The following is a 22,974-nucleotide window of genomic DNA, read 5'->3' on the forward strand; positions in this document are numbered from 1 at the left end:
GAAATGGAATAGACTTTAATTTGAGATTACTTTTCTTTCTGTCAGTGAATCAGCCTGTGACTTTTAGGGTATAATTCAATATGGAAATGACAGTCCTATTAGCATGTAGTTATAGAGAGTCTTTTAGTGGGATAATATTTTGGAAACCTTTGGAAACCCTCGGACAAAAAAGGTTTCCTAAAGTCCTTGTACTCAATGTCAGCTAAAAACTATTAAACCATAAAAGTAATTTGAAGCCTGTTATGCCTGAATATCATTGGGTTATTTTGATATGTATCGTACAGTTTTGCTGTAGCCTATTGGTTGAAGCATGGGAGTTGTTGCCAATCTTTAGATTTGATTTAGTCTACATGAAATTGTATTTTCTTTCTTTCTTTTTTAAATTCACTTGTTTGAACTGAATGTATTTGAGGAGTACAGACATGAATGCAGTAATTAGCCTAATGCAGTGTTTCTCAAACTGGCTGCCTCTGGTGGTACACAAAGCAGTTTGAGCATTTGTTTTATTTAGAGACGAGTCTAATTTCATCGTCCTCCTTTGGGCAATGAGCATTATTTAGAATTAACTAACTCATGCATCATGCAGTCTCATGGAAAATCTTGTGTAGTCTCATTTAAGTCCATGTTTGGCCAAAATTAAGTCCTGGTATGTTCGGGATTAGATCTGGTGGTGGTACTACTTGGAATGCATAAGTGGTACTAGACCAGGCTTTTGGAGACAACCCCTGCTGGACCACTGGCCTGATGAATTAATTTAGTCAGTTTCAAGTCCATCGGTAATCCTATTTTATAAAAACTCAAAATACGAAACTAAGTTACATAACGTTGCCTCACTCGGGATCTTGGATTAGACAAAGTGTTTAGTTTAATGTTTTGTGATGGGTTATTTAAGTATTTTAGTTAGTTCGTATTAACCGAGTGTCATTGAAAGCCGCTCTGGAGGAATGCCGGTGGGCGTGGCCCCGTAACTGCGCGTCATCGCAGACTTGTCTCATGTTTACGTGGAAAACATGGCGGCGGACTGTTACAAGGGGGACAGCTCCTAGACAGGCGTGATTTTGACAGGGAGCTTTAAGACCAGGACACGGAGCACTTAGCCTTTGGGGATCTTGTCTTATGAAGCCATTTCTTCTTTGTTCCAGCGACGGAGACAGCGGAGATGGAAGACGAAGCGAGGCAAAAGAAGCTAGAGGCCGGCAAAGCAAAGGTATGTTTTGAGTTGCAACTGCTAGCATAACTTCTAATTACAGTTTGCGTTGTGATAAAGTTGTGCTAAAAGGTTGTCAGGACGTCGTTGTGTTTCCGTGTTGTTGTCAGCTGTTCCTGGTCCACCCCCCCTTTCTCCTTTTCCCCACTCTCAGCTGTCAGGGTGCAAACTGCTCTGTCTGTCAGATCTCTAGTAGCATAGCCACGGCTAACCACATAATTCCTTTGTCATGCAGCAGGTTTACACTGCTTAAACTCTCCCAATTTGTGCTCTAAAAGTCATCTTAAGGTTATCTTATTCGCGTGGCCCACGGTGTTATCAGGCGCTCATTAAATCTTCTTGGTGTGAGGCTGACAGGCTGGTGTAACAGGATTTACAGGACAGTAGCTTTAGCTAAACAGTGCCCCACATGCCAAACTTGTGCTTCAGTGGCTTTATCACATCAAGAGCATCCACAATGAGGTCAGGTCAACCCCCAAGCCTTTCACTTAAACATGGGGAATGACAATGCACCCCATAGGTTAACAGAAGAGACTTTGTGTTTGAAAAGCTTAGTGGTGGTTGTCTGGGTCTTTTTCATTCAGCAGCTGTTTGGAACATACCACTATCGTGTGTTTTGGGGTTGGGGATTCTTGCTATGATCATGCAATTATTTTAAATTAATTAAGAGTAGAATGATCAGAATATGATGGAAATGCTGCAATATGCATTCCTCAGTGTTCTTGGTGTTCATACTTCATATGCTTGTTAAAAAAGGTATGCAATGTGGTTTGTAGACATAAGCATTCCTCGAACATAGGCATTAGTTTTATGCCAGGTAAATAATATTTATTATGACGTTTAAAAAAGTGGGTGGTGTTTGGGTGCTATGGAAAATGTGTGAATTAGAGCTGCACAATGCATACGAATTGTAATTTTAGTTTGTTGTTTGCAAAGTCATAATGGAGTGTCCTCAGAAAAAAACAAACAAATATCCTGTATTTAGAAAGAAAAACAAGTTCTATCTGTAGACAAACCTCTACAAACATTCTGATTCTTGTTTTAGTTTACCAGTTCAGCGTAGTCAGTGTTTTTTTTGAGATTCATTTGTGGAGATGTTTTTTTTGGGTGACTATCTAATCTAATGATATCTGTATTCTATATAAATAGCTTGTGTTCAAAGTTAACACTAAATTTGCCTCATTTAGGGTAAACTGTCTGTTCATCACTGTCATCACTGTAGTTAAGAACACAATAACAAATTTAGTCAGTGGGAATGACTTGTAATTGAGATTTTATGGCGTCGTCTTGTTTTGAAGGAGCCTGCAGTGGTTATCAGGTTGCACAGCGGGGCAACCTGAGCTAAAGTGCGTCTCCGTGGTTATGGCTTTGGCATTTTGGAAATAAAAGGCCCTTGTGTCCCGTTAGAGGCTCCTCTTAACAGCAGCACCATGTCACCATGCCCTCACATGCCCAAACTTTAAGACTTCCTCGCCAGCATACTCATAATGGACAGTGGGCAATATAGGTCTTTGGTCCAAGTGTTGTGTTTAGATTCCTAGACAGTGACTTAATATAATTATTCACACCGTTACACTCATCAAGTTGGATTTGTTTATGTGCATTAGGGCTGAACAATATATATCAATGTTGCAATATTTGTTTACACATACATATTATTATATACCACCACAAAAATAGAAGAAATATTGAAGATGGCAATTAATAAGAATGACTTAATACAATGCAAATACTCTTAATACCAACCCAGGCCTGGATGTATTGTAGAAACGTTACATCCGGAAATGTGCAAGGAGGGAAAGGTGTGCTAAAACAATATTCAAATCAGAGCATGCTGTATACTATATTAAAACAACTGAAGCAACAGGAATTTGTTCTTATTGTACATGAATGGAACCTTTTTAAGAACATAAATCCAAAGATTTTTCAAATCCTTTCTGTTCTCAACATACAATATACAAACAAATAATATGTTTATTTCCATCATTTTGTTGTTGGCTGCGGACTCTTTGCTCTGTGGAAAACCAGACTGTATTATACTGAAGGCATTAGCCGCATCGTGGATCTGCTCGTTCTCATATTACACCTCGAGTCTGATCATGACTTTCCCAGAAATGAATCTATGATAGGTTCAGCTGGTTCTCATTTTTGTGTGAGGTGAAAGTGACCTAACACATTTTACAATATTACTTAATTATCACTGCATATACATTATATTACGTTTTGCATTCTAATTGAAATAATGAAGAATATTTGTAAATTTCCAATCATTCATGATACTGTTAACAGTTTAAGTTGAGTTGGTGACATTATGATAAACTATACTGGTACATAGTTTTGAAATCTTACTCTTTGGACATGAGTGTTGCTAACTACTCTGCTACACTGCAGTCCTATTATATTACCATATGTGTAGTACCTTCTTGTCTTGCAGTTCAAGTTTATTATTGTGTTTTAATTAATTATCCTCTTTGCTGAAGTGAATAGTTTCACTCTTTATGTCAAGTGAAGTTTGACTTGCGCTTTGTGTTTTTTCTTGATGATGTTTTATTAGTGTTATGGTCCCTCTTCTGTACCATTGTAGGTTTAGAGGACAGTGTGGGCACAAGTTGATCTACTTATCTCAGGCCTTAATGTTTAATCCTTTAGGTGACTAACTGCACAAAGCTGCCCTGCATCTGTGTGATTAATGAACGCAATGAATCTTATTAATTTAACTCTTATTAATTGACTTGACACCAGGGACCTTGACTGTCAGTTTTTAGCTTGTATTTGGGGATAGCACTGTGAATTTTAATTACACAAAAAATATTTTTGTCCATAATGCGCTGGTGTTAAATCACACCAATATTATTTTTAGTGCCAACATTTGCATAATTGAATTGTATACAATAATTCATTAAAAATAACTTTCAAAATAGATTGGAAAATACATATTTTAATGACGTACTATTTCACTATTTCAGAAATAGCCAAATTACTGCCTCCAAACTTTGCTCTGCCTCTGCTCGTGGAGCATGTGTGCTGCTGCTTTAACCTCTCGACCACCGGGGAGCACCAACTACATTATCATTACTAACTCACGACAAGCCTATAGAGGCTTTGATGTCACCATTGCCTTGTTTGTTTATGTAAATAGTTAGCAGCCACTAGCAGAGCTGTTTTAAAAGCTAAGTGTTAAATATCTGCCCATGTGAATGTGTTCAGACTTTCAGACGGCAGACGGAGGTACACCTACGTAGTCTCTGTTTGGCAGATGGTGCTCTGGCTACACTGTCTCCAGTTCTACATATGCTGCAGAGAACAGGGCAAATATGCAGCGATAAGCGGCTCACAAGGACCACAGGGATCTGTCCAAAACTCAAGGGAAGACAAACTGTGGGTCACCTGTGCTCAGAGACTCCCAAAGATCACACAACTGTGTGTGGAGGAATGAGGATGGATACTATAGCCTTATCCACAACATATATTAGATATATTAAAGGAATAATGGATGATTTTTGGCCGATTTGAGAACTCAAGCGGAAGTGCGGTCGCACACAACAGCCTCGCGGCTACACGTGCATTTGTTTATTAGTGCAACGGATTGCATCGCATCTCGCATCTTTCGTCTCCTGTAGATTTCAGTATCTTCATAAGCCACCTCGAACTGTCTTTCTCTGTCATAATTTTGTCCTGTACACTGAGGGAACTATATTATGATAGATCCATGTGCTTAGACACAGGGAAACGTGCTGCTCTCCTGGGGACGAGCCAGAACGAGGCTGCAGGTGAGCAGTAGGTGCATCCTATTATTGATACGTGCCAGGACTAATCGGCAGTCCACGCCACAAGGAAATGAGACTCAGATTTGGGCCAAAAAATCATCCATTACACCTTTTTAAGTTATGTTTCCATAACCAGATATTAAACAATACTTAATCTAGTATCAAAAATAGATACTCATTTCAAAAAGAATCAACACTGAATAAATATCACATAAATGGGACATAATCTGTATCAGAATCTAATCCAATATCAGTATACCTACACTTATTTGCTGTTAATGATTAAAAAAAGGTTTGTGTGCCTTAATAATATTATTTAACTTAATTTTGTTACAACTTCAAATAGCAAATAGTTTATTATTGTCATCTGCAGTTTTGTTTTTTTCACATTGTGCGCTTCTCTCTCTCTCTTGCTGATACTGGCCTCTTATTTGGCAAACTCTGGGTATATTTAGATGTTGCAGGGGCACATGAAGAGCCCTTTGAGGGTTTTAGCGGCCTGTTGTGGGTGGGCACACGGCCAGCTGCCCACTCTTTGCTTTATCGCACTGCCCCATGATCTGTTATACAAAATCACTGAGCAGGCTTAGTGTTATTGAGCCAGCTGAGTAACCTTTTGTCTGATTTTAGAAATTAGTTGTAGTATAAGGTTGCACATTCAGAAACTTTAAATTTCAGACCCAAACAGAGGAAATGATTATAGTATAAGGGCAAAAACTGAAATATATTTTTACATTTGTACACCTTTCATATCAATGCGAGTAATGAGAAGAACGAACAAACAAGTTCTGCTCTTCATCAATAATACACTTTTTGTAAATCATCTCGATGTAGAAGCCTTCAGTTATATATTTCAACCTTTATTTGGTTAAAAATGTATTAAAAAGGTTTAGGGCTAGGGTTAGAAATAAGCGTTTCGACTAGTTGACTACTAAAGCCATCGGGAGTTGCATCACTAATAGTAATTCTATGCGTGCTTCGAATAAATAAAGTTTGATTTTTGACGTTTGACCTCAATCAGTCAATATATTGATACAATATTTTCATGTGTAGGCTACGTGAACGCCTAAGGGAAAATTAACTGATCTAGTCTTTAAAATGTTTGTTACATTTATAAACATTTGTTATACCATGGCCTTGATTTCTGTCACTCATCACCTCTCAGATGGGTGGAGCAGTGTTAGGGTTGTCGCCATGGTAACAGTCCATTATTGGCACCAGTCCAAACGGCACACACCTGTGACACGTGTAGCGCTACACGTGTCGCCTCCGACGGTCCCTCGTCTGCCTGAAGAGTGGGTCCAGCTCGCCTCCGACGGTCCCTCTTCTGCCTGAAGAGTGGGTCCAGCTCGACTCAGATGGTCCCTCTTCTGCCTGAAGAGTGGGTCCAGCTCGACTCAGACGGTCCCTCTTCTGCCTGAAGAGTGGGTCCAGCTCGACTCAGACGGTCCCTCATCTGCCTGAAGAGTGGGTCCAGCTCCAGTCTCCTTGTGTCCGTCTGTCCGTCTGTGAGAGTCGGATCTCTCCTTCACTGGAACTCCTCCAGGTTTCTACGCTTTTTTCCCAAAGAGGTTTTTTTTGTAGTTTTTCCTGGCCGAGAAGGAGAGTCTAAGGACAGAGGACCCTGGGACATCGTCCCTCGCCACCACAGACATTGTCTGACTTCATCGCCACCACAGACATTGTCTGACTTCATCGCCACCACAGACATTGTTGATTCATTTCTCCCTGTAGCCCTCAGAGGCAACTGTTGTTGTGATTTTGGGCCTTACAAAAATAAATTGATTTGATTTGATTTGATTTGATACACTCGGCGCAAACCAACTCACACTTCTCATATTGTGTGTCTGTGAGGGCATCTTGTTTGTAAAGATTTAGTTTGTAAAGCTTTTGTTCATACTTGATAAAACTTGATGTTTCCTGAGTTAAAAACGTAATGACAAATGTACAATATCTGCATTTATATTTTTTAAACTAGGGTACCCAACTTCTATTATTATTATTATTGTAAAAAAGTACATTTAATGTTCCCCCCATAGGTTATTTTGTAAAAGCAGTACTTTGAGACAAATCTGACTTTGCCTGTAAGTGTAAAATATTTTATTGATCACAAACCTGGAGCTGTGTGTTGTTATAAGGCTTTGAGACGTGACCGTTTTGGTGGTTGGACGAAAACCAGTTCTGAAGCTGTGTAAAGCTCAAGAATTCATGACTGTGAATACTACCAATGCACCAAAGTTTGTGAGAACTTGGAATAAGTCTTACTTAGTTGAGTTACCTCAACTTTATGTGTTTGAAATTCGTATCAAGTTACAAAGGCAATTTCTCAACAGAAATAGATTTTGCTCATGCCGGATTTAAGTTTTTCCTCTTATTGGGCCAAATGACTGTAATGTTTGGTAAAAGTAATCCCTTTAGTGCGGATTAGGACCTGGCACAGTAAGAGGCATTTGCTGGGTCATATGCACACAGGGAGGAGCTGAAAACAGGACACTTTGAATCTGCAACATGTTACGCTCAAGTCTCTCCAAGATGCGCAATTTCACTGTGGGTTTTTATACATATTTTGACTTGTATCTTTGAAAAGGACTCCATTCATTTGTAATAAAAAAAAAAAAAAATTCCCCTCTCTCTATAGTTGGCTGAGTATCGGCAGAGAAAGGCCCACGCTGACTCCCAGAAGAAACAGAAAAGGAAGAAAAAGAAGCCTGCGGAGAGAGACTCTGAGGGGGACTCTTTGGGCAGGACGGAGGGCGAGTTGAACCGGCCACTGGAGGGAGGCGAGCCCGCTGTCTCGGCACACGATGGAAAGGACAGGACCACAGAGTTCTCCCTCAGCAAGACTCTGCGCAGTGGCGAGACGGTCAAACACAATCAGACCTACACCATAGAGGTACACACTGTTACTCATATTCAAAATCAAAGTCAGTGTGTCGTACAATGTAGGCCTATATTGTATGTGTCTACAATTGACCATAATGGGCTTTTAAACTTGGTATCCCTTTCTCCGAATTGTATTTTGATAGATTCATACTTCTATTATCTTTAAATTGAGGCTTGAGGGCTCAGAAAATTTCAGTTTTCACCTACCCCCCATCTCCGCCCACTGCTCTGTAAATTGTGATTATTAAGACAAATCAGAGGGCAGATCAGTATTACGGTTTACAATGAACAAAATGTAAAAGAAGGATCTACAGTACGTATGTTATAGTTTACTACTAAATACCAGAAAAAAGCGTTATATATATATATATATATATATATATATATATATAATATATATATATATAATATATATATATATATATATATATATATTTTTTTTTTTAAGTAAATTTTTTTTTCCGGTTCAGTCACCTGCTTGAGATGTTATCGCTTTGCCTTGAATGTTTCACTGTAGGGCATTAAACCTGTCTATCTCCATGGAGACAAGCAGGTAACGCTATCACACAATGATACTGGTCAGATCTGTGGAGAGGTGTATGTTTTTTCCAAGATGTTTTTGAGGAGTAAAATCATCTGCAATGGAATAAAAGCAACAGCAAGAAAATATTTGTTTAATGGCACACTGTGGAACATTCAGGTTAAAGCAAAAATATCTCTGTGGAGACTGACAGAAATGTTACATAGCCCTTTAACCACATGGCATGCCTTATGAATGATTGACAGTTTGAGGTCGTCATGAGATGTGTAGTAGTATAGTAATAGTCTTATTGTAGTATAAGAGCAGTAACACTATTGACATTTGTGTTTGTTTTAAATGATCTCTTATCTTAATCCAGAGACAGACCTTTACAGTTGATCTCTTGCTTATTCATTTAGGAACATGTTTGACATCATCAAGGTTTGCAGCCATTTCTTTCTTTTCTTAATAGTTTTCGTTGACTCAAATGCTCCATTATATCCACATACTCTGCCAGCCCCTAAATCATAAAGACACACACTGTACCTGAGTATAATTGTATGAATAATTGTACATTTGCAGATAAAATAACGATAATCCTGTCTTATGTTTGTTCTGTCTGTGTCAGCAAAACGAAATGGCTTTAGTTGTCGTGGCAACTGGCCCCCTAGTTGTAGCTGTGACTTTGGAATTTTGAGCAAAACAGAAATCTTTATTAAACCTAGGGCTTCACAGTATAAGAGAAATGCGGGAACTACATTACAAGGTTGTGAGTTTTTTACATGATGATGATGATGGTGATGATAAATATTACTATTAGTAATAAGAGTTAAACATTTGTGTTGATAGTGTTTTAATTCAAGTAGTTTGTATACTATTTTTTCCTGAAAAGTTTTACCACTTAGATTTGAGTTTTTTTCTGTGTCTGGAAATCATTAGTCAAAGCTTCGAATGAAGGTACTTTGTTGAAACAGCTCATATTTTGTGTGGAAAATAGCATTATATTGCCCATTTTTAACAGTGTGGTATTGAAATTATTTTTGGTACCAAGCTTTTTCCTTAGTTTTGTACTGTGACATTTCTCCTGAGATAAGTATACCGTACATTTCCTGGGTTTCATCACAATACCTTTGAAGTACACAGTGTTGTGCAAAGAAGGTGTTTACTGACAAATCCATTTACCAGAACGAGATTAAAAATGATTTTGTCCATGTCGCCTTGGCCCCAGCATACCATCAGACCTGAAGTGTCTGAAGTGTGACACCAGCGCTGCATTTCTGAGGCTATTACTGAGACACGGGTTGTTCTGAGCTGAAGGGCGCATGTGATTGTCCTCTCCAAAACACGTCTCATGATTTTGAACAGAGTCTGAGGGAAACTGCTTTGCGTAATAACGGACAAAAGACTAGTGCAGCCTCGGTCGTGGCTGCTCTGATTTCACACAATGTACTTTTAATTTGAGGGGAATGCTTGATCTTCACCTAATGCACAGGCTTTGAAACGGCCATTCCGGTTCCATTAACAAACCACGCTTCTGTAGATCTGAGACTTTTTTTCAAATGGCTCTTGCAAAATGCTGCTATTTCTTTGAAAATCAGTAGCAGTAATATGGTACTTTTCTGAATACCATGGCTGCAACTAACAATCATTTTAGAAGTCAACTACTACTATTAATTATTAATACTATTTCTATTGCACTTTGATTTTTTTAAATACATGGTGACTGAAGGCATCTAGATAGAGAACATTTATGAATAAAGTAAATAGTTTGTTCTTTTTTGAGACACCTTTTTGTGGCAACTTTGAATTTAGTTGATGTCTTGCAAACGGGAAATACTGGACCAAGCTTTTTCAAATGTCATACCGAGAAATCATGCCAAATCTATGCCTTTTATCAAGAAAAGAAGCCTATTGAGAATTCCATAAAACTAAACAGTGAATAGCGCTGTCTGATTGGCCTCGCTGAGTCACCTCCGCTCCGTCCTCTCTGCTCCTCGGGCCCGTGCTTGTTCAGACACAGATGGAGCTTGTACTTTTCTCTCTCTCTCGCTGAACTCACTGTAGCTGCGTTTTGATGTGCGCTGCCGCGTCGCCATGGAAACAGACGATTGACTTTAAACAGGTTTGGGGCGTGTTGGGTGCATCTGTCCGCAGCTCCTCCTGTGGCCTGTCCATACGAGTGCGAGACACTTGACGCCGACTTCAGGGTTGATTAAATTCATGAATAAGCTTTTCACCTGAGGCACAGTCAAAGAACGGTCTACTTTTCTCTGTTCTCTCTTGCTCTCTTACGCTCTTTTTCTCTCCCTTCCCCCATGTTTCTCTCCCTCTGTCTCTCCCCTTCCTTCCCTTTATCTCTCTTCCTTTCCATTTCTTTTTTCCTCTCTCTTTGACTCTCCTGCTCAATAAATGTTTTGGTAAAGTCAAAGTCTATCCCCCTCTCTCCCTCTTCTTCTGTATCTTTCTCTCTTCCTCCCTTTTCTCTCTTTCTCAGTCTTTTTTCCTCACACTCTTTGTCTTTCTGCTGGCTGTAAAACGCTTGCAGACCTTCACTGACGGAGAATATTCAGAGAATAAACAGAGAAGTTCTGCAAAATTTTTGGACTCTTTCATAATGCTCAGGACAGATTATACTGTGGCCTAGCACTCTAGCAAGACAAAAATAACAGTTGTCTTGTTCTAGTCCCCAAAAGCCGGGTAGGAAGAAGTAATTACCGATTCAAAGCTGGACTAATAAACTATTGCTAATTTTCTGCATCATTTTGGTAGCTTTTTCCAGCAGTGGCATGCATATGTACTGTGTTATATGTTATGCTTAGAAGCTTACTTAGTTCTGATATCTAGAATCAGCCTAGAATCAAGACTATTTTATAACTGTTCGAGAAAAACCCAACTTCTTCTAAAACTACTAACTAAAGTCCTTTTTATATAATTGTCTTATTCAGTATTAATACTTCTAATGAATATTGATAGTAGTTTAGGGTCATTTAGTGTCTGGGTATCACTTTACTGAATTTTCTAATGCTTATTGCTTTGTAACATGAGTAATACACTTGCACTTGTAAACCTTTTGAATAATGCAGAATCTTATATTGTATAGAGCTCGGGATTGAATGTCAAAAAACGAATGACAATTCCTTTATCTTTTGAAACCTCCATAGAGATGCATTAGCCAAAACGATATAAAAAGAGTAAACAAAAGAGTTGTGGGACAACCTGATAAGCTGCTGAGTCATCTTGGTAAATGCGTTTATCACACTAAAGTGTCAATACTTTTGAATGAACACTTAGTTTAGTATTTAGCATCTTAAAATCTCCATTAAACATTATGCAAGCTAAATTTCTGAGATGTGATCACACCTGAGCTCTGTTATGTCCATGTAATATATGTAATTTGTTGGTTAAAGCATATTTATTAAGCATAAAACATTCAGTTTATTTGTCTTTGTAATGTTGAATCATACACCTGGTAGATATTCAGTGCATCCATCTTCATTTTTATCTTGAAGGCCATGGAAGCTTCGTGATTCATCAGGCACAACCTACTTTTTTATTTCTGTTACGTGACGACGACATTGAAAATAACGTCTTCCTTCTTTTCCTGCTCAGCCTTGAACTTCTGACCCAACAAAATACACCTCATTGATAATGTCATTTTGCTGTAGAGCTGGCGACCTCTCATTTCTTTTCAAAAGTGACTGAGTGTCAAAATGGGTTTTATTATGTATTATCCACAGTCGTCCCTGCAATGGATGTGGTTATGTAAGGGCCAATTTTATTTCAATAACAAAATAATATGTCAAATAATAGGAGACATTGTTCTGCTTTTTGATTATTAAAGTACTGTGGCAACAGGTTATGGTCATTAATAATTTGCTTTCTTTTTTTGTTGCAGCCCGAGAGTGAGATGTCAACAACCGCTGAGGACTATTCCTCTGAGGTAAAAAATAAATAACATTTGAAAATCCACATCATCCTTCTGACATTCAATTTCTTCCAATAACCCAATTCTGAAGATTTCCTGCTGCAAAAGGTGTCAAGTTTTTTACCGGATGAACTTGAAGCAAAGGAGAAATGACACTGCTGGCACTGCGCCTCCCGTTTGAGAGTTTGAGTTTTGTTTTTTGGAAAAAAGTTTTTAGGAGCAAAATATTTCAAACTTCGTTACCTAATTGGCTCTGTGCATAAGATTGTAGTTACCGGTTGATAAAACAACAGTAGAATTAGTGTTAGCATTGAGACACAAACACGTCCCTTTATGTGTTGAAGCTGAGGCAGTCAGAAATATCAAAATGGGAGATTAGAATAAAATGACACCAGTGCGTTTTGGTCATTCAGCCTTCATCAGGGCAAACGGATGGCAAACTGATTATTCACTGTTTGCAACTACAGAATCTTATGCCGCGATGTTTAAATGAAAATGGCCTAATATTCACACATTGTCGCCTTTTGTAACATATAACTTGGGTTGTCTCATATTTTTAGCCTCCCAAGCCATCATATTTGATTTCATACTGACAGCATTATTAATTGACAGGTCAATGGCTGCCACGAGATGACTTTGAACCTTTCGCTGTCTTCAAAGGAGTTTATTTGGGTACAGTAATCCGCTCAAGCAGTTTGTCCAGCTACGCTTTTTGGCATATGCTCTGGCTGAACGTCTTAACTGTGCATAACCTCTTCTTGATGTAATGGGCATCTGTGCTGTTTCCAGTAACCTACTAACCTACCGGGCTTCTTACATGCACTCCAGGCTTTAAAGAGCATTGCTTTTTAACAGCATTGTACAATAATAGTGTTAAGCAATTAATAATATACATATTTTATATGTTCATCAAAATCAACTTTAATGAGCCTTCTTACAATGGTGTTTTCTCATCATAAGTTTAGATGTTTGAGTAATCATGTATTGAGGCTCAAGTGATCAGAAAACTCCTGTTTTCACCTACCCCTTATCCACCATGTACTTAGGTGATTATTTGAAAAATTAAGACTCCAAGTGATACACAACAGGTTCTAAAATGTCACGTAGCCACTTTTCAAACATAGAAACATGTAAATGACAAACTGATCATTATCTGATTTTCTGGAGTTCTCAGATATTGAAATGTCATGTGATCAGATGTGTTACATCTGATGTTTGTAATCTGATTTCTTTCTGATTTTCAAAGTAATGTGGCATAGAAAAAATTAACTGACTTGTGTCATCAGGTGTTTTTGATTGTCAGATTCCTCTTGGGCACGCAAACACTCATACCAATAATTAGATCTGATTTATGAGTTTATGACTGATGTTTATCTGATTATTCTATAGTGGTTGGATTTTTAATACTTTCATGAACTAAACTCACAAAAAGAACTACAGATGTATCTAAAATTGCAAATGCGGTGGACAAATTTCTCCACGGGGACAATAAACTTCACCTTAACATTAACCTTAAAAATGCCATCTGCAGACTGTATCGTTTATCTAACGCAATAGTTCCACTTTCTACTGTATTTTAATGTCTGAATATGTCTGTCTAACATCTGAATTTTTTAACATGCTTCACATTTGCAGTTTATGTGGCCCCTTGCTCTGTCATCCTAACTGCTCCCGCTGTTTCCGTACTGTAACTTTAAATTGCCTTACAAATCCTCACTGTGCCGTTTCCAGGAGGAGGTAGATCCGCTGGAGGGGGTGGCGAGGGGGGGCTCGCTGCAGGAGTTGGAGGACGTTTTGGCAGAGAAGTGTCAGGAGGTGGAGGAGCTGAGCCGAGAGCTGGAGGAGATGAGGAGTGGCTTTGGAGCAGACGGAATGCAACAGGTAATGTACGGGTTTAACCTTTGACTGTAGCTAACATGCTGTGCTATCTACGTAATGCAATACAGAATATCTAGTCGTGATATTTTTTTATATATATATGCTACAATATATATATATATGTCAAAATACTGAATATTGTGAAATAGTTAATTAATTTCAGTAGTGTACGAAAATAAAAATTACAAATGATGGATGATATATACATTTTACCCTCTCCACTTGAAAACCTGCAAAAGCAATGCCAGCAAACTACTTTTCAGTTGAGCCCATCATTAAATACCTTGTCAGATACAGAAAACAATGCACAATTCTTGGCAAACAACAAGATCATTTAATTCTTGTGATAAATTGATGTGATTATATCAAATCTGCTAATTGCACCTTGCGCTTTAATTATTTTAATCATATTTCACGCTGTTCTAAATGGCTGCTGTATTTAGGCTCATATTCTCAGTAACTGACTCCCACTGTGATTTGCTTTTATATAACAACAAATCCTGCCCTTTCATAGGGGCGAATAATGCTCTTTTATTGAAATAATTTCTTAGCCTTAGAAGTGGGGCCGCCACTTGTTTCTCGGAGATGTAATTTTCTTCCTGGAATGTGCCACAGTATAGCATTAAACACATCTTTCTATTGTTTATTTCATAGTGGTTGTTTGTAATTCTCATGAATACCTTTAAAAAAAGTGCAGTCTTTCTGTTAGGGCTTACCTTTCCATAGAGCTGATCTGCAATGTGGCCTGGTGATGTCAGGTGGTGGATCCTTTGTATGGGCCAGTGATACATTTTATGGTATACACTATATTTAAAAAAAATAAATATATATATAATTTAAATATGTATTATTTTTCATAATGAACCAAAAGACACAAAAAGAACTTAGAAACGCACACATTTAAACCATTGCAGACAAAACAAACAAACAATAACTGTCCCATTGGCACATGTCCTTTGCTATTTACTGTTCTTTCTTTTATTCAGAATCATAAAAGGTTTATTGCCATTGTCATTAAACACAGTTCGCAAGCATAGGAACTTGTCTCTGCGTTAGGTGCAACATAAAACAATGAATAATAAACTAGTAATAATAATAGTATTATTATTATCTCTTACATTACTCACAGGCAGCAATGAAACATAAATTATTGTTCTTTGTCCTTTTGCGCTTATAGAATTCTGTTACATAACTTACCTTTCATATGGTCTCCTCACACAGCTCCAGGACTTTGAGGCCGCCTTGAAACAGCGCGACGGCATCATCACTCAGCTGACAGCCAACTTGCAGCAGGCGCGAGAGGAGAAGGACGAGATCATGAAGGAGTTTCTGGAGCTGACGGAGCAAAGCCAGAGACTGCAAATTCAGTTTCAACAGGTATGGTTCTCAAGTCAACAACACAATTTTATATTATTTTTGCGTAAGTACAAGTAGAATAAATCAACAATATTCCAAATGCTTATTTTAAAAGTTAATTGCAACCATTAATGGTGTAATTAAGTTTAAGTTCTACAGTGTATGAAGGCAGAATATTATTCTTCACTGTTTTTCTTCAGACTGTTAAAACGGTCTCCATCTCTAGATAAATCATTGTGATGATGTAATGTTTGTCTCTAAATTCATTCATTCCAAATTAATCTAGATTTTATTTACTCCTGTTTACTCTTTTTGTTTTGTTTTCAAAATTTACCAGTGGGAATATAGCCCCAGTCTTGGGCAATAACAAGCCATAAATGCACAGTCCATAAATACATAGTACATTTTACAGATTGGTACACGTGCAGTTTTGATCTTCTAATTTTTACTTCAGTATTAATTCATGCGTTGATATGTTGGTCTAAATATCTTGGTTTTACTAAATCATTTCTCAGCTCCAGGCTGGTGAGAGCTTGAGGAACAGCAGCCACAGTAGCACTGCAGCCGACCTGCTCCAGGCCCGACAGCAGCTGATGCACCTCCAGCAGCAGCTCCAGGACCAGGCCGAGGACAGGGACAGGGACCAGAAACTCCAGGCCGAGAGCAGAGAGGACACCGAGACTGTCAGCCGTCTGCAACACAGGATCAACGACATGGAGACGGTGAGAAATTAAAAATAACTAATAATCAAAACAAAATATCAATAATTGTATCCATCTGTCCTGGCACATATTTTTGGAGAACGATTTGTTTCTCCTCCTTTCAAGTTACAATAAACATAGAAAATTGAGACAATGTCCAGTCATTAATTCCCTGTAATTATCCTGGCTCATACACAGCGTTTACCTTTTCCAATTTTTTTAATTGGATTTTATAGTTTTCAGTTTCTGCTGTTTTGTGACAATGTTTCTCTGTAATCACAACTTTTAACCTGGCATGATTAAAATAATTACAAAAGATTAATTAACGCTGTCAAATGAGAAAATGTTTTAATCTTGTTTTACCAATGTAACAGACGACGCAGCACACAACGGCATTCAAAACCTGTAAAGTCACTATGCATATACAGTATATTTTACTGTGATTGCTGATAATTCTCTATAGTGATGTCAGTCTATTCTGTGTATACTGGCTGTGTGTAACAAATAAGATAAATCGGTTTGTTATCTTAATTATTTGTCTGACTGCAATACTTTATTTTATAATATAAATAACTTAATTGTAATATATTTGCTTTGTTGTGTTTTTAGAAAATGAGGAGAGCAGAGGAGTCCCTAAATGAGAAAGACTTGCTGATCTCAGAGCAAGAAAAGACTATTCTTAATCATGAACAATCCTTGAAAGAGTTGAGAATGTCTGAGGAATCATTTGCACAAACTCTGAAAGAGAAAACCCAGTTACTACTTGAACAAAGTGCAATAATTTCTGAACACGAGCAATCACTGAATCAGCTCCGCAAAGAACTGTCGCGGGCTGCAGTTGAAACTAATATGCAACAGACAGATGAGAAAGATAGGATCATAGCTGAAAAAGATAGGGTCATTATTGAACGGGATTATGCTATAACTCAACTGGAGGATGAGCTGGAGTCTTCGCAAAAATGCCTTCACGACCTCAGCCAGCGAATGGCCACGAAGGAGGAAGAGCTGGAGCGATGCCTTGACACTTTGGAGAGCACCAAGTCAGACCTGGAAAGCTGTGAAAATGAATTTAATAACTGCAAATCGGATCTGGAAAAAGGGCGCTCCGAGTTAGAAAGCTGTAAGAATGAGCTGTCTCTGTCTAAACAAAAGGAGAAGATGTCCTCTAATGAGATTATGCAGCTCATGGGGACGGTGGAAGATCTGCAGAAGCGCTGTCACCAGGGGAGTTTGTCGGAAAACGAAACGATTCAGAAATTGCAAGAGGACACCGAGCGGAAACTGGAGGTCCTCAGAGCAGAACTGGATGAGATGTACGGACAGCAGATAGTACAGATGAAGACGGAGTTGAACTTGCAAAATGCTGCAAGAGTTGAGCAAATAAACCAGCAACATCAAGCTGAAATGGAACTTCTCAAAAGGCAATATTTATCCGACACTTTGTCCGCTAGCACTAGTGAAGTAGAGCTGCTTACTGTTAAGATTAGGCAGCTTCAAGAAACAATAGAGCACTCAAAAGTAATTCATGATGAAACTGTACAAGAGCTAAACAAAGTCAATAAAGAAAAACTAAACCTGCAGGAAAAGACTGACAGCCTCATGCAAGATCTTAAATCTGCTAAAGAACAAGTGGAGCTGGTCTCTCACAATACTGTCTCTCAGGAAAGCCATACAAGAGAATTGAAACTTCTCCAGGACACCATCGACAATCTTAAACGCCAACTCGAAGCCGCTCAGGAAAGTGCACAAGAGATGCAAGAGAAGTACGAATCGGAAACGACCAATTACAAAATCAAGCTTGAAATGCTGGAACGGGAGAAAGATGCGGTGCTGGACCGGATGGCGGAGTCGCAGGAAGCGGAGTTGGATAGACTCAGGACTCACCTTTTGTTCAGCCACGAAGAAGAGCTTACAAATCTGAGGGAGGACATGCAACGAGAGAACTTCCTGAATACTGAAAACCTCCTTAACGAAGCTGCTATCAAACATGAAAAAGCATTGGACAATTTGAGGACGAGTTACGATGAAAAAGTACATTTGTTACAACAAGAGAAGGAAAATGTTGCCACTGAGCGAGATGAACTTTTACAGCAAATTATAGAGCTAAAGGAGGATTTGAATGTGGCACTACAAAGCTCCAAAGCAGATGATTTAGTGCAGCAGTTACAGACGTTACAGGCAGAGATTGAGGAGCTGAAAAAAGGAGGGGAGGAGAGACTGAGACTGGAACGTGAAATAAGAAGCTTACAAGAAAAAATAATAGCATTAGAAAACCAAGCAAAAGATGATGAACCAATGTGGGATAACAAGTTGAAAGAACAGGAGTCGGAAATTGAGATGGTTAACGCGTCTAACAAAAATCTGAAAGAAGAAGTAGATTTGAAAACAATGGACATTCAGAGCGTCACAGCAGAGAAAGACAGATATCAGCAACAAGTGGTCACGCTCACGGAGGAGATGGAAAAGCAAAGAACCACGTTTTCTTTTGCCGAGAAAAACTTCGAAGTGAACTATCAAGAGCTGAAGGACGAGTATACGTGTCTAGTTGAAACAAAGAAAAGACTAGAGGAGCAGAAGATACAGGAGACACTGGAGCTGGAGGCGAAAATCTGCAGCCTTGAAACACAGATTCAAAAGATGGAGGATAGAGTTGGTGAAATTAAAATGGACGAGTGTAAAACTGTGATTGAAAAGGACTCTACTGAGTTAATGGAGAAGCTTAATGTTACATTCATTGAAAAGGAGAGCTTGGCTGTGAGGCTGCGGGAGGTCACGGAGAAACTAACAACAGCAGAGCGCAAACTGGAGAGTTTTGAACAGGAGCTGATCAAAGTCAAGCAAGAAAACGCAAAGGTCATCGCCCAAAATGAAAACCTCGGCAAAGCGCTGGAGAATGCCCACGAAAATGCTGTTAGTGATTCGGAGAATCAGCAGCTTCGAGGGGAAATACAAACTCTTCAGTCACTCTTAAAAGCGGCAGAGGAGGAGAGAGATAAAATTCAGCATACATTGAAGCTCCACAGAGTATCTCAGACCCCAACTCCAGCTTTGAGGGAGGAGGGTCCTGAAGCAAAGTGTCCATCCTCTTCTCTCCAGTCCACAGCTGCCTCCGGGTCAAACAGGCGCAAGAAAAGGCAGAGGAACAAGCGGAACCAGGGCGGCGTGGTTCAGAGCAGCAGTAGAGAAAAGGAGAGGGAGGAGGAGAGAGGAACGGCAGCGGAGAGAGCTACAAGTGCTGCAGAGCCCAGCACGCAGACTGCTGTTGTTATGTCATGCACACACGAGCCGATCGCTAAGGAGGACGACTCGGATGAGAGCCAGGGAGATGGAGCGGAGCACAGCAGCAAACAGGTAGGCGCTAAAAACAAGTGTGAGATACTACGACTGGGTACTAATGCGCTTTTGTTGTTTTGATGAATGGCATTTCTGATTGAAGTGGCATTCAAAAAGTGCATTGAAGGTTCAATATAGTACTTGACCCAACTCCTGCAATATTTGTTACAAGCAATTATGATATCGCTTTAGTGCAAATATCGAGCTGTAGTGCTTTCAAAATTTGCAGGCAAATAAAAACCAAAACGGTACGTTGCTAATACTAAACGTGTTGTTTTGTTTGATAAGTTTGATCCATTCATGTTATTTGCATATTTCAAAATTGCACAGAAGGCATTACACCTCAGTAAATCTGGTAATGAGCTGTGCCAAATTTGAAATGAAACGGGTGCAGTTATTGCTTTATTGCGAGGCAGTGGTCGTTTCTTGAAGTGTAGTACCTGAATTGATAAACGGCCACTAAATATGCAGGATGGATATGACTAACAAAACCAGTGTTGCAGCTATTATTGCAGGCTTTGTAGTTGTTTGGCTTTTTATGTGTGATAAGCATAGTATTACCTCCAATTACAATTGTACTCTACTACCGGTAAATTAATTTGCGGTGGATTAATCAAACTAAAATTTGACGTGGCAAAATCTCTTGAAAAAAAAAAATAAACAGATGGAATAAACACTTAGCACCAATATACCCCAAAATCCTTATAATCCAAGCGATTATTATTATTATTATATTGCTCAAGAGTGTGAATCAAACAGGGGCTGTTTTAGTAGCCCCAGCTCTTAGGCAGAGGTGGCATATTAGAAGAATAACACCTCCGAGGACTCTGTAATAGGCTGCAGGCTCCCTCCTATCTGAGTAGCAGCGCCGCCGGCCTGCTGTGAAACGATGTGTTTTACATATGACATGAGAGTCACACCATTCAAATACATTATGTAGCATTATTCTGGTCAACATACACTGCAGCATGAGCATAACCGGCAGTGTAAAATACTATTCTGAGTATTCTGCTCCTTTCCTCTTGTAAAGGGCCACCACCATACAATATTTATCATGTTTTTTCTTTTGATGAAGTTGAGACATCAACTGAATAGCAATAGTTTTGAAGAATGGTATAGACCTAATTTATTTCTTGTGTGATTGCTTTCATCTTCTTTGAATTTTAATTTTGAATGATATCAGCACTTGTTATTCCTCACCTTTACAGTGGTTTTAAAAACATGATTAATAAATCATTAACGGTACTTAAAATTATGTTTAAATCTACAGTTCCTCTACAGGTTAACTTTTGACACAATACAAATAATTGGTTCAGAAATGATTTACGCCCCAAATAATCAACATAATCACAGTTCTTAATTTTAACGTATCTGAGCTGCCCTAAAGAAGAAGGCGAAATGTGTCCATCTTTGCGGTTGCTCACAAATGTGTACATTTTAGTTTTGTTTCCATCCTGCAGGGAGTGAGGCGTTTGAGGTGAGCGGCCATTTTACCTCCGTTCATTTACATCTGTCACTTCACCAACTTTAAGACAATGTGTGGATTTTGTCACACCTTATCACGCCTGTGTTTTGTGATGTTTTTGCACTTCTTGGTTTGGAACGTGATCCAAAATGGCTTCACTTGGAGATGGTTCGTTTATCCTTTGGCTAAAACAAACCTGAAGTGCCTCGAAGGTGTCTTTGCTTCACTTTTATCACTGCCTCAGTGATGAGCATGAGAAAACTTGTTTAGTAGTATTGGCTTACATTTTCAATAAGGTTACATACATGTATGCAGTGGTTCTCAAACTTTTAAAAAGCCTATCAAATTAAGTTTTTCAATGTAATTACAGTTCAATACTTGTTTAGTTCTTGTTTGGTTTTAGTTTAGTCCAAGATTTGTTACTTTGAAACACATATTTGGTGGTAAAAGTTTGAAAACCAATGGCTGCTTTTACTGTGCTTTGTCTGCAGTCCCACACAGGAAGTGATTCATGGAGAGATTCTGGTCTTTTTGTCCACCAGTATGTGATTTCTTTCCAAAGTGTAGCTATTAAAGTGAATTGCTTGCCTTTTGCAGGTGACCAGGCATGGGATGAGCCATCAGCCTGAGATGCTTCATGGTGCAGAAGAAGTGGAGCAGTCTGGAGACCATGTAAATATCTAATGTGCCTCCAATGTTTGGACCTAGTAAGACAAAATAAATAAAAGCTAAAGGAAATAGTTTTGCCATAGATTCAAGTTCAGAGCCTTTCTTAGAATATTGTATTTTATTACTTTTATGTGAGTGAGATAGGGTTTTCCACATAATGTAATACCAAAAACACGTCCGGTAATCAAAACTAATATTGATACAGATTTGAACTACTTGTTGAATCAATACTTGGGGAAATAAATACATAAATAGGGCAAAATTTGACCTTTCCTGAATAGTTTTTGAGTTGTCTCTTTAATATTGCTTCATGGTAATATCAAAGCAACTACCATAATTGTGTGCTGAAAAGAAGAAGAAAATATTATTGAGTATCAAGCCTTTTTCTTTTGTGTTGAGTTTGAAATGTTTCAAGTTTGACAACACCAATCTCTTTTTTGGGCATAAGGGACTAAATCAATCCCAATTACAGCTAGATTTTACATTGAACCTGCTCTACACACTAGCAAAAAATATAAACTCATTTTACCAGCCTTTCTCAAGCAGCAATGGCGCAAGATTGAATCACAGCAGAGAGGGTTAAATACAGCCTTATTAAAATGCCAAGTGCTCTTTAAAGACATGACATCAAAGCCAACATTGTCACAATTTCATAATTGTATGAGCCTTACAAAAGCGCTAATGCATAATTCAAACCAGAAGGACAAATCTTTTGTGTTGTGGTAATAGAAGGCCTCTCGGGCTGAACGCAGATTGCTGTAACAGAAATGGGATTGGCTTAAATATGGCATTTAATTTTCATGAACCAGGAATGACCAAGTCTGATGAAATTAATGACATGCAGGTTTTAAATAAAATATATATGATATATCAATTGTACCTAAATATTCTATACAGTACATAAATACATTAAAAGTAAGGCTTGATTTTATTCTATACAGGTTGGGGTGGAACATAAAATGCTGCCCACTGTCTCCACGGTACTAGTACTTAGGCACATTTAAATTAATCTCCTTATTAGGCTTGTTTCTCTGTGAATATGCAGCTGGTTGTAATAAAACATGCATCCTTTTACAGCTAAATATGCAGAGAAAACAATCTCTTTGTGCTGATTTACCTGCGTATCCTCCACTCTACTCTGTTCATAACCTTACGCTGTGCACCTCTTTGTTAAACGCAGGAGCGAGGGAGAGGGTTAATTTGAGAGGATTATTGGTCCACTTTAACTTGTGTACTCCTAAAATGCCTTAATGTTCAGCTGTAGAACCGA

General features: G+C 38.6%; 1 protein-coding gene across 1 annotated transcript in view; it reads left to right on the top strand.

Annotated features, from left to right (window-relative positions):
* The first annotated feature begins 988 nt into the window (after positions 1-988).
* Positions 989-22,974, top strand: part of LOC140361977 (A-kinase anchor protein 9-like) — a 59,977-nt gene continuing 37,991 nt past the window's right edge. The window contains exons 1-9 of the mRNA XM_072447943.1: positions 989-1,207; positions 7,613-7,867; positions 12,273-12,317; positions 12,915-12,974; positions 14,034-14,183; positions 15,402-15,557; positions 16,052-16,258; positions 16,847-19,588; positions 21,633-21,707. Coding sequence (XP_072304044.1) covers positions 1,160-1,207; positions 7,613-7,867; positions 12,273-12,317; positions 12,915-12,974; positions 14,034-14,183; positions 15,402-15,557; positions 16,052-16,258; positions 16,847-19,588; positions 21,633-21,707 — 3,738 coding nt within the window. The 5' untranslated portion in view covers positions 989-1,159. The remainder of the gene's footprint in view (positions 1,208-7,612; positions 7,868-12,272; positions 12,318-12,914; positions 12,975-14,033; positions 14,184-15,401; positions 15,558-16,051; positions 16,259-16,846; positions 19,589-21,632; positions 21,708-22,974) is intronic.

This window comes from Eucyclogobius newberryi, unplaced genomic scaffold (assembly GCF_026437365.1).
Source record: "Eucyclogobius newberryi isolate DKJ021-1_F unplaced genomic scaffold, fEucNew1.0.hap1 SCAF_16, whole genome shotgun sequence".
NCBI classification, from domain to species: domain Eukaryota; kingdom Metazoa; phylum Chordata; class Actinopteri; order Gobiiformes; family Gobiidae; genus Eucyclogobius; species Eucyclogobius newberryi.